Raw genomic sequence first — 12971 nt, 5'->3', positions numbered from 1 at the left:
AGTTCTCTCCCTGACATTTTCTCCCTCCTCTCGTTTCATAAAACAAGCCGTGTGCTCATAAAAGTTTAGTTGTAGAAACTTGCTCATATTGCTGTGCCTGAAATTGTGGTGCTATAAAGTGTAATTGCGATCCCGTTTGCGTAGAAAAGGTGAACATTGACTTGCTCCGATCAATAAAACATCTTAGAGTTTAAAGATATATTCGATCGCTAGGGCTCATTGGGCCTCACAATCTATTATGGATTGCATCTTTCATTCGCTGAAGATCTGCAGAGAAAGAAACAAGGCAGCTACTTGTAATGGCTCTTAAAGCAGGAGCACTAATTTAGCATCACAGATGAGCTGCTGGTGACCGTATTGCTGCCGTGAAGGTAAGGAAACTTTGTGACTTGGGTCATACTTGTCTGTATTTGTCTATCTGGACATTCATGCAAATGACTGTATGTTTGATAACATTATAGTTCATATGATTTCAGAAAACTTTCAACAGCTTTTACTTGTAAATAATGTTTTTCAATTGAAATGTATAGAATTCTTTAATAGAAAATGTACTATGAAGGCTGTTTTCTTAAAAAAGCTTTCTACACACATTTCCACTCTCTATTACACATTCCTTATACTGTACAGGGGATTGTTCATGTATCACCTCTAGATTTATACTATGGATGAAGTTAATACAAATATTTAAATAGCCATTAAATTATTATTATTTTTTTAGTTTTAAAGTCTACCACTAGAAGGCTGCAGTACTGCAATTAAGGCTGTTAATCAGCCTCCAAAAATATATATAATATAAAAAATAAATATAAATGGCTACAGCCTTCAACAATTCAGAAAACTACACAAAAATCAAATTCGGGGTAAACTTTACCAGGTAAAGTTAGCATGGAACAAATCTACCACAACTGTGCATAATGTTTTTATTTTTGAATGGTTTAAAGTGAATTTTGCCTCCAAGTGTCACAAGTATCTAGACGGTTCTAGCCCTAAAAAAATGACAATAAAATATGTTGACAGTATTTTCTGATTTGTAGTACTATGCAAATCTTTTTTTCCTTCCTGTTTTTATTTTAAAGTAATTAAACCAATATCAGAGGAATTTTTTTTGTTTGTTTGTTTTTTTAAGCCACAAAATCTAAACATTTTTGAAAGAAAAGCCCACAATGCAGTGCTATCAGTCATGGTCGTGAGAACCAACATCAAAAGAGCTTTGAATGCCCTTCAAGTCTCAAGAACTGTGTGCCTCTGCAATGTTCATATTTCAGTGGTTTTGCTAAGCCCCACTTGGCTCACTAACTCTGCTACAATATTTTAAAAAGGTGGATTATCAACATTATTTCCTCCCTTGACAGAGCTTCAAACAATTCTCTGGTTTCTAATTTGTTCTAAAATAGTACAAAAGTGTTCCTCATCCTTGTTTTTAAGTAACAAGTGAGACTTTAATCAAAGAAGCGCTCTGTGTTTTGACAGTGTAATGATACAGACACAAAGTTAATGGCTCTCGTAAAACTCCATGAGAGCGCACTCTTCAGTCTGCTTTTCCAACATTTCCTTATTTGCTCTTGCTTTGATTTTGAGCAGAGTTTTTTCACCTGGTTTTCTCTTTCACTTCTCTCTGCTCTGTAATTTTTTTCATACCACTGTTACTTTCACTTTTTCCCCTTTCTAGCCTGTATTTTCTTTCACATTTTAACACTGCTCACATTATTCCTTATCACATTATTCCTTTCTCTCACCTTTTCACTGGGTTAATTTCAATTACAAGAATACAAATTGAACGAGTTCCACAGTAATTTAGTAAAGGCAGGATCTCAGTTTGTGGCGTCTGTAATCAGAACTCTTTGCTATCCGATTCTGCTGCCATGTTAGACTTCCTACTCGTCTCGCTTAGTTTTTAATCATCCTTTAAAGGCAAAACACATTTTCCACCTTAAGTTCAGTGGCCATGGTGCTGTTTTGTAGAGTGAGGCGTTTCATTTATAATGAATAGTATTCATGACTCTTCGAGAACAGACTGTTTCATTTCAAAGAGGACCAATAATGTGTTAAGAAATCGTCACCTTTTACCACTGACTGCCATAAAACCATGCAGATCACATCAAGCTGTAAAAAAACATTTTTATACACAATTATAGTATTCAAGTATTCATTTCTATCAAAGTTGAGTAAATTGTAGGGATGAACACAATTTGTGTAAATCTCTGCTTTTGCCAACTTGCTCAGCAGCTTTTAAAATGTTTCACAAAGGCGGTTTATTAAATTTGGGAAAGTCTGCATATTAGGAGCCCCAGGCAAGGTTACTTGAGTTTGCATTACTTTTACCAAAGCCACTGATTAATCCTCATTGTCAAACTATTTTCTACAGTGGCCCTGAGAGCTAAATGAACTGCAACTTGAAGTGAGCTGTAAACCAAAAGTAGAAACACGCTGAAACAAACAGGATCTACATTTCCCCGTGGTGTCAAATAATAAAGCTTTTTTCTGAATTATCTTGCTTTTAAAATTTGCAGATGTCTTCTCAAGCTGCAGCAAGTGCAGCTGTCAGGTCAACTGTACTTTGTTTTTGTAAACTATATTGACAAATGTACTGGGACACCTACACATTTCACCTACAGGAGCTGTACGGCCATGGAAAGTCTTGCCAAGCTACACCATTTTTGGGCTGGAGTTAAAGCCAGAGGAGATTTGAAACTCTGCAGTTATTGAGTCAGCAAAGCTCTGGTGACTTTTATGCACTATGCACCTCAGCACTCGCAACCCCGCTCTTTAACTTTACATGCTCTGAGATGCTGTGGTTCCTAAACACTTCAACTTTTCAATAATACAACTTACAGCTGATTGTAGAATAACATAACCTGACTTCTTGCAAAGATTGCATTCTATTGCAGTACCACACCTTCACTAATGTTTGCAAAAAGCAGACTGCAAGAGCTTGAATTTATATACCTGTGGTAATGGAAAGTATAAACACCTGAATTCCAAGGTAAAGAAATAGCTAAATAATTTTGTCCACATAGTGTAACTTGAAAAGTGAATAATAGAAGATATACAATAAATCTGACAGCTCTATATTCTTCACCATGATTGTCAGCTAATCATTGAAACTGTGACATTTTTCTTATTAGCCAAAGATTAAGGTTTAGATTTTTTAGTTTTTAATGTTTTCACATTTTTAAAATGCTAAATGAGTGAATGCTAGCTTAAGTCAGTTCAGTGAAATAATTTTGTAAAAGCAGACATTGTAACTGCTTTAATTACCTCCGTCTCAAATCAAAGACCAGTTTTCACTAAATATCTTTGAAAGTCATTGTTTAGGCTGAGAGTAAGAAAAAGGAAGAGTTCTTCCATGTGTTTTTGCACAGCTATATTGAAGTGGCTTCTTTACTAACTTGGGATCTGAGGCTGATATCAGTGTTTGGTAACAATGTGCCTTGGGAGCATCGCTGTCTCACCTCATTTTGTTGATAAAGCACCAGTGTCTCAGTTCACCTGTATGTAAAACTTCAGTGTAGTCTCAGTTGGTTGATCAACTATCGTTAACTCACCTCATTGGTTGAGAGAACAGAGTCTTCATCCAGACTGAGGACTGCGTCGGTGATGATGGCGTCATGGGGGAAAAAACGACTGCTCATCGTCTACAGGCAGAGAGAGAGGAAGTAGTTTGCACTACTGTTAACTGACAAACTTTAAGGAGTCTGAGCTTTTTTAGGGATCAAAGAAACCTATAATACACATTATGTATTTTAAAGGTATAGAGTTGGTATAGCAATATAAAGAAATCTATAAAAAATAAAGGAAAAATAGTTTCACCACCCCAACCCCCAACTGTGTGTTTTATCATTCACTGTGCTCACTTAATAGGTTTTGTTTGAGTTCTGATCAATTCAGTGCCTAACAGAAAGCATGCAACAGGCCCTGATCCATTAGCCCAAAGATCGCTGCTGCTGATGTTATTGACTCATAATTAACGTGTGAATTATTTAACTGTTTGTGAGGAAAAGTAACAAGGGCATAAGTAATTGGTGAAAAATAGGTTCAGTTGAGGTTTCAAACAACCTGCTCCCGGGCTCAGCACTCAGGATCTTTCAAAATCAGTTATCTTAAATGTGAGTGGGTAGCAAAGAACGAACAAGTCAGTATGATGAACCCCAGACAAAGCATGTAATTTATACATTCACCGGCCACTTCATTAGTTGCACTTCTTTAACAGTCACAACTCATTTATGCATGTAAGCATGGTCCAAAAAAATCAAAATGAGCAACAGAATGATGAATTACTCATATGTGGCATGGTTGCTGGTGCCAGACAGGCTGATCTTAATACTTCAGGCAGTGCTGAAAATGTCCCTACGGTGATTTAGCACACAAACATCTCTAGGGTTTACAGAGAAGGGTCTGAAAAACAAAAATATCAACTGAGTGGCAGTTCTCTGGGTGAAACTGCCTTGTTGATCTCAGAGGTCACTACAAGGTCATTACAACCAATTTATGCAGAAGAGCATCTCTGATCACATGGCACCCCTAAACTTGAAGCAGATGGGCTACGAAAAGCAGAAGATCACAGGTTTGATGGTGAAGGTGTAATTGTGAGGGATATATTTTCTTGCCACACTTTGGGCACCTTACTGCCACTTGGGATGTCATCCAATGGAGGATTAAGATTATGTTTTAGCTGCAAATAAATCTGTAGCAACGGTTATGATCTCAAAATGGTCCAAAATCACTATAAGGAATGTTTCCAGCACTTAGTTGAATATATGCCATGAAGAAGGCACAAAGTGGCTGTTTGAGTGTATACAATATTCTCAACAAAAATAGTTAAATCCATAATATTAGCTCTGTAGCAACATATAGCGAGAAAATATATTTTTGCTTCATCTTTAACTCACCCAGAAAGATTATCTTTTCGACTGGAATTATCTAAAATGTGGTTGTGTAAAATTTGCAACCCTTACAGCTTCCTTTCAATTATTTCAAGATTTTATGTCACTGAAATGAAGTGTCATGCCACAGTGGTGATGTTTTACATGGATTCATGACCTAAAAAAGAAAAGTAAATTAAATTTACACCCCCAGGGGTAACATTAAGAGGCTTATTTTGTCAAGTAAGACCACAAATCTCCACAAGCTTAATGTCTACTTCCATTTCAGCCTAATGATCTGACGGATGCTGAGATGAAATTTATTAGGAAATTAAGCGTAACATCAAATGAATTTCAACACAAATCCCCAACATTCTTTCAAGTATTTGAGAATGCCACATCAAATTCTGCATTAAATCACTGCTTAAAGAAAGAACTCCTGGCAGAAAATGTGTTTTTCTTTGGATGGTTGCCCTATAATCAGGAGACATGTACCTTATTCAGTCAGGACAGTGTTCGCATTAGCCAACAGCTTCTCAATTTCCTCAGGAAAAGCCACATGGCAGTGAAACAAGTTGCTAAATTAACCACAAAAGCATGCCTGACAATCTGCTGCATTTTCCAGACTTAGTGGTGGGAATGTATTAAATCAAAGTTGCATGCACACATTTGCATAGTCAATGTGCATATAAATAGGCATGACAGTCTAATCTTGCATACAGTCTTTACATTTTTTCTTCACTACATTTCCAGCATCTGAAGGACATCATTTTCAAAATTTATTGCTTATTTTATCATCATTTTTCTTCTTTCTTCTTTCACTAAATTAGAAATATATTTCTTACACACACACACACACACACACACACACACACACACACACACACACACACACATATTATGAATCGTCCTGGAAATCAACATTAACATATGCCAAAGCAAATTCATACAATTATGGTTGCAGATTCAGTAAGAAATTTGTCTCCTCCTGAAGTCAATATGGATTAAAAGTCAGAGAAAATATCACATCTGCATGTTTTATGGAAACTTAGGAAATACAATCTGCTTTCATTAATAAGGGCTGCAGTTGAAATCATTTTATCAAAACTTTTGCTCCTTTGTCCTGTGTAATTGGTCAGAATTGTGGTCCAACTATACTTGATTTTTCTTTTTTAAGTTTTTCACTCTTTTCAGTTTTAGATCTAAACTGTAATAAGTCAAGGACTATGGGACTGATTAACTTGTCACAATTTCATTGCAATCTATCCATTCACTGTTACATGTTTCCATCTCTACATGGAATTTAATTTGTCCACTACTTTAGTTTATGGCCAAATACAGTACACAAAAAAAGCGAATTTTAGTACTTCTGCATTTGTGCAAATTACCAGTTTGCTAACAGACTAAACTGATATGGTGAACATGTCGAATGTACATGCCATATCAATGTTAGCATATGGGTGATAGCATTTTAGCACTAAGCAGCATGACTGTAATCTCTTGAAGCCTCAGTCAGTCATGTACTGTGTGCAGGCAGGCAGGAATGGTGGCCCCAAAGTGTAGACTCCAGCAGGCAAACGTGAACTCAAAACTCAGCTTTATTTCCTGGATGGCAAAAAGAACAGAAAGCTAACTAAACTGGAAATATAAACCAAGCAAAAACAGGCTGATAGGCAGAACACACAGCATGGAATACTGGAGACCACAACACAGACAAAGGAAAACACAGGGCTTAAATACACAGAGGGAGCAATCAGGGAATGGGAGACAGGAGGGAAACACACTTGGGACAAATCAGGCCTAATGAGACAAGGGAACCAAAACCAGACACATTAACATAAGACACGGACCTTCAAAGTAAAACAGGAAACACGGACTGAACTTCCAGACACAGACTCACAAGCAGACACTGCACCATAGGGAACACAGAGATGTAGGACCAGGGCATACACAGAGACACACACTGGACACAGAACAGAGGGAGTATGGAAACCATAAGAACTACAAAATCACAAACTAAGAACAACTGGAGAAATAGAAATGCAAAACAGAAACCAAAACCCTCACAGTCATAAACCAAGATGAGAACACAAATAAAAGTACAAAACTGAAAACACTGGGTCAATGACCCAGGTACCCTAACACAGTCAGACAAGCCTGGAAACTAGTTATGACCGCCTGTCTATGTTGGTCACTAGAAAAATGGGCTGGTAACTGGTTGCTGGAGGTTGCTTGCTGGGTGAAATAATTCGTAAAGGGCTCCACCACCACCTATGTGATTGTTACAACTTAAATAAGTGTGACACAAAGCAGAAATGGAGAATGTTCACCTTCAAAGTAAAGGTTGTGCCTTATTGTTGCAACCACCACATTTCAAAAAGGAAAGCTTCTACTTTCACTTTTACACTTTTCACAGTTTTACTACAGCTTGGATAGTAGTTTGTGAGAGTTTGAAGCCAAGCTGGTGTCTTCCAAACAAAGTACTGGTGACCAATACAGCCTGCTAGCGACCTGCGCAATCTCAACGACATTTGTGTTGCAGCATCATATGTCTCTTTGTAGCCAATTTCAGCTAGTCCCACTAAAAAGCTACAGCAACCATTAGCCAGCTACAATTTTTCACTAGTAACTGGTGATTGCCATAGAATGACTGGGGCCTAAAACATGATTTAGAAAGATTAACACAGTAAATCTACTTTTTACATCTTAGCATTCACTGTATTTTACCATAGTTTTGTGTATAGTGCCCTCTATGCATCTATATAAAGACTTTATAAAAGTTTCTTTGGGCTGAAAATTGTCCAACTTAAGCTCAACTTAAACTTGCTTAAAACACAAAACAGTACCCTTCAGCAGTAGACATCGGTATTGGCACTAGCCCTCAAAACCTCTTACTGGCTAAAATTTACCACCCTTCCATCACACAACCATGCTTCCCTGTGGCTAGTGTCAATGCTTTTCTGCCTCTAGACAGAGATTAGATCCCACTTAAATCTCGGGCAGTTCAGTGGTCTGAACTTTATCTTTGTTGCTCTCGTTCCACTCATTTCCTCTCTTTATGTTTGCCATGACTTCTGTTACTTAAAGGATAGTCTTTGGAGATGTCTTTTCTGATTCTATGCCATTGATATATCAAGAAGTTTCTAAGTTAAAGTTAAAGGTCAAAGACCATGTGGGTATCTGAAAGATGATCATAACCTATCAACAGCCATTTTCTCTCATGATGAATAGTTTACTTGAAAAACAATAGTTATATTTGTAGTTTAAGAAGAGTTATACTATTGGTAATGAAGACTTTAATAAATCCCTCATCCCCATATCCAAACAATATTTCTGGTTATTTGCAATTTCGAACTGCAATAATATGCTAACAATGACTGTTTTTTTTACAATGTCATTACAATAATTTAAACAATAGGACTCAAAAGTACAAAGCTTTTCAAGGTTGTCAATAGTCAAGGTCAATAGTGTGTGAATGGGTGAATGACTGGATGTGTAAAGCGCTTTGGGGTCCTTAGGGACTAGTAAAGCGCTATATAAATACAGGCCATTTACCATATATATGTCAGGGTTCCTGGGTCGGTGACCCAGTGTTTTCAGTTCACACTCACTGTTTATCTACTGCCTGTTCCACTTCCTGTTTTATTGTGTTAGCCTTGGTCTGTGTGTATTATGTTCAATCCTCTTCCCATTATCATTAGTTCATTATGTTCAGCTGTGTACTCACCGGTCCCTCATTATCATCATTATCACCAGTCTGTGTATTTAAGCCCTCTGTTCTACCCATTCAGTGTCGGGTCATTGATGATGTTGTTTCTGTCGTGTGTTCCGTCCAGTCAGTCAGTCTACCAGTCCGCTAAGTCCAGCCAGCCAGCCAGCCATCCATCCTATCATCTGTTGTCTACATATTCAATAAACCTCGTTCTGCACCACGAGTCCTGCATGTGGGTCATCCCTTCCTCGCCTCCGCACACGAGCCCTGACAGAATGACCCGACCCGTGCCAAGAAGACACGCTTTTGACCCAGCGGACTCGGACCTCTACGAGCGGCAGGAGGTAGCGCTCTCCTTGTGGGCTGAAAAACTCAAGGAGAGACAGCGGCTCTTCGCGGAGCGAGAGCACGTCTTCGAGGGCACTCGCTTGGCTCTGGGCGGGCTTCGGAGACGCCGCGTTCCCCCACCTGCTGCCTCACCTGCACCGGAGCATCTGCCGCGGAGAGTGGACGTTTCACGCCGCGCTTCGGCCGCTCCCTCTCTCGCCACTCCGCTCCACGCTCACACATCACCTGCCTCATTCACCGGACCTTCAACCTCGTCACGGCACAGCGGCTCCGTCTTCCACCTCGGCTCAACAGAGGCTCCCGTGCCAGAGGCTCGGACGTGTACCCCGCCCGCTTCCTCCTCCCGGAGAAATCGGCGCACACGCCGCCATAAAACGGACCACTTTCAGCCACTCCCGATGGTGAGCTCCAGTGACTGTTTTTCGCACTCACCATCTGATTATTCACTCAAAACGCACAATAACCCCATCTCTGATTCGTGGGATGTTTCCCTCCTGGAAGATTCTGTGGACTGGGAAGATTTGTTCTGCTCTGCTCTCCCAAAGACTGTAAATAGTGGTGGCAGGAAAACCAGAACAATCCCCAATAAACCTGCTAACATCACACACCCAGTCATTATCTCCACTCCCGTCAGTCAGTCTACCCCCACACCAGTGCCAGCTCCCAGGAGGAGGGCAGCTGCGACCCAGTCTACCGCCACACCCGCTTCGGTTTCTCGAGTGGGGGTGACTGGTGTCCAGCCACCTCCCGTGCCTGTCCCAGCACCTAGGCTGAGGACGGCCAGGATCCAGCCTGACCCCCCTAGAGACTCAGCTGAGGCTCTCCAGCCAGTGCCCTCACGCTCTGGAGGCACGGAAGAGCTAATCAGTCCACCACTTCATCCACCTCCTGACCCAGCCTTTCACGCACTAGCTTTATCCCTGGTTAGGCTGGCTGAAGTGTCCCCTGCTCAGGCACCGGCCTTACTAGCTCAGGCTGTAGCTTTATCTCCCTCATTAGCTCAGTCTGTAGCCCAGCCATTAGCCACACCAACCTCAGCTCCGTCGTCAGCCTCACCTGCTGTTCAGCTTCCAGCCCCGTCAGTTCACTCACCTGCTCTCCAGTCCGCTCCTGTCCAGTCACCCGTAGCTCAGTCTCCTGTCCAGTCACCCGTAGCTCAGTCTCCTCCTGTCCAGTCACCCGTAGCTCAGTCGCCTCCTGTCCAGTCACCCGTAGCTCAGTCGCCTCCTGTCCAGTCACCAGTAGCCCAGTCGCCTCCTGTCCAGTCACCAGTAGTCCAGTCGCCCGTCCACCAACCTGTTCAGTACCCAGAGCCTGCTGTGAGCTACCCTGCTGCCCAGCCAGGGGTTTCCGCACCCGCTGGCCCGGCCGCTCCTCAGCCAGGGGTTTCCGCACCCGCTGGCCCGGCCGCTCCTCAGCCAGGGGTTTCCGCACCCGCTGGCCCTGTCCTGTGTGTGCCAGGGGCTCCAGTGCCCACTGGTTCTGAGACCGTTTTCGCTGGAGGGCCCGAGGAGCCCGTCCGGCAACCTTCCTCGTCAGCTGGGGGTTCAGGAGAACCGCACCAGCCTCATGCCTCGTCAGCTGGAGGGCCCGAGGAGCCCGTCCGGCAACCTTCCTCGTCAGCTGGGGGTTCAGGAGAACCGCACCAGCCTCATGCCTCGTCAGCTGGAGGGCCCGAGGAGCCCGTCCGGCAACCTTCCTCGTCAGCTGGGGGTTCAGGAGAACCGCACCAGCCTCATGCCTCGTCGGCTGGAGGGCCCGAGGAGCCCGTCCGGCAACCTTCCTCGTCAGCTGGGGGTTCAGGAGAACCGCACCAGCCTCATGCCTCGTCGGCTGGAGGGCCCGAGGAACCCGTCCGGCAACCTTCTTCGTCAACTGGGGGTTCAGGGGAACCGCACCAGCCTCATGCCTCGCTGTCACCTAGCTCTGCTTCTGCCTCGCCTGGTCCGGCCTCAGACCCTGCCTCTGCCTCGCCTGGCCCGGCCTCAGACCCTGCCTCTGCCTCGTCTGGCCCTGCCTCGGAGCCTTCGTCCTCGTCTGGCCCGGCCTCGGAGCCTTCGTCCTCGTCTGGCCCGGCCTCGGAGCCTTCGTCCTCGTCTGGCCCAGCCTCGACTTTGGCTTTTATTTCGCCTGCTGCAGCTCCGGCCTGTGCTTCGCCTGATCCTGCCTCGTCTGGTCCTGTGCCCACCGGGCCATGGCCAGCACGCCTAAAACTGGAGAGCCGCCGCTGCCTTCCGCGCGGCCGGCCCCCTGAACTGCTCCGTCTCCTCCGCCGCCGCCGCTGCCTTCCGCGCGGCCGGCCCCCGGACCGCCTTCGCCTGAGTGGCCGCCGTTGCCTTCCGCACGGCCGGCCCCCGGACCGCCTTCGCCTGAGTGGCCGCCGTTGCCTTCCGCACGGCCGGCCTCCGGACCGCCTTCGCCTGAGTGGCCGCCGTTGCCTTCCGCACGGCCGGCCTCCGGACCGCCTTCGCCTGGGTGGCCGCCGTTGCCTTCCGCACTGCCGGCCTCCCGAACTGTGTCCACGTCACCGCCGTTGCCTTCCGCACGGCCGGCCTCCGGACCGCCTTCACCTTCGCCTGACTGGCCGCCGTTGCCTTCCGCACTGCCGGCCTCCCGAACTGTGTCCACGTCACCGCCGTTGCCTTCCGCACGGTCGGTCCGCAGGAACAGTCTCGCCTCGGGCCACGTGGCCGCCCACCCGAACTGTCTCTGTGTGGCCTCCGTCCCTCCGTCCTGGGCCCCCTCCGCCCGCCCTGTTCTGGTTCTTTTTCGTTTGGCCGTCGGGTGCCGGCCTTTGAAGGGGGGGGGTCCTGTCAGGGTTCCTGGGTTGGTGACCCAGTGTTTTCAGTTCACACTCACTGTTTATCTACTGCCTGTTCCACTTCCTGTTTTATTGTGTTAGCCTTGGTCTGTGTGTATTATGTTCAATCCTCTTCCCATTATCATTAGTTCATTATGTTCAGCTGTGTACTCACCGGTCCCTCATTATCATCATTATCACCAGTCTGTGTATTTAAGCCCTCTGTTCTACCCATTCAGTGTCGGGTCATTGATGATGTTGTTTCTGTCGTGTGTTCCGTCCAGTCAGTCAGTCTACCAGTCCGCTAAGTCCAGCCAGCCAGCCATCCATCCTATCATCTGTTGTCTACATATTCAATAAACCTCGTTCTGCACCACGAGTCCTGCATGTGGGTCATCCCTTCCTCGCCTCCGCACACGAGCCCTGACAATATAATAAAGTCAAAGTCAAAGTCATCTGAGTATTGTGCAGTAAAAAAGGGGAAAAAACAGCCATGTGTTAGTCATGTGTTTGCGCTGACACTGACATAAATGGGGTTAAAAAGCCACTAAACTATAATTTAAATGAAAGAGAAATGTAATTACTTCTGTAATTAATTACCTCTGCCTGTAGTGATAAAGCCAAAGAAAAAAAGGCCCCAACAACAGGCCTTAACAGAAGCCATTTTGACATGGCATTGCAGGGCAAAATTAATAACATCAATTATGGCCCTGTTCCATTTACATGGGCCAAGATGTGACACACTTAATAGAATGTGCCCATAATTAATTTAAACAATTATGCCTGTGTTTACCCTGCTATGACAATCAAAAAAGGCTCACAGTTTCCTACTTCTCAGCATACCGTTGTTGTAATTTGATGACTCTCAACTTTACGATTCTTATGGAAAACGAGTTGAGTCACGTTGAGTCGACCCGAGTAGGTACTAATTCAGTTCCCTCTTACCACTATCATAAACCTTTGGAAACTCCTCATAATAAACCCACAACAACAGTAGAAAATGAAGTTGGGAGTTTTTGTTGAACTGATAGAGACCAAAAGTATCGTGACCTCTGTACAATGACAGCACTTGTTCTTTTGGCTCTATGATAAGACAGATGTCTTGTTTTCTGGAGATTTGATGTAGTAGAAGATTTATAAAACTATGCTACATTACACCTTCATTATAGGAACATGCCTGCTGTCACATGTGTATTCACCAACTCTCTGATATCAAGTGATATTCCAAAATAAATATAGCTATATTTAT

At 43.9% G+C, this 12971-nt stretch overlaps 1 protein-coding gene across 2 annotated transcripts in view; it reads right to left on the bottom strand.

Moving 5' to 3' along the window:
• Positions 1–12971, bottom strand: part of LOC147312948 (exostosin-1) — a 435823-nt gene that overhangs the window by 14033 nt on the left and 408819 nt on the right. For both annotated transcript variants that reach the window (XM_086264858.1, XM_086264857.1), the window contains one exon: positions 3546–3635. In XM_086264858.1, the coding sequence (XP_086120984.1) occupies positions 3546–3635 (90 nt within the window). The remainder of the gene's footprint in view (positions 1–3545; positions 3636–12971) is intronic.

Source organism: Aulonocara sp. 'chitande type north' Nkhata Bay, linkage group LG15 (genome assembly GCF_057382095.1).
Source record: "Aulonocara sp. 'chitande type north' Nkhata Bay isolate Kocher_YH1m ecotype deep benthic linkage group LG15, A_spYH_male_GT1.1, whole genome shotgun sequence".
In the NCBI taxonomy this organism is placed as follows: Eukaryota; Metazoa; Chordata; class Actinopteri; order Cichliformes; family Cichlidae; genus Aulonocara; species Aulonocara sp. 'chitande type north' Nkhata Bay.
Note: the sequence above shows the minus strand (reverse complement) of the source record. Positions and strands in the feature narration are given on the sequence as shown.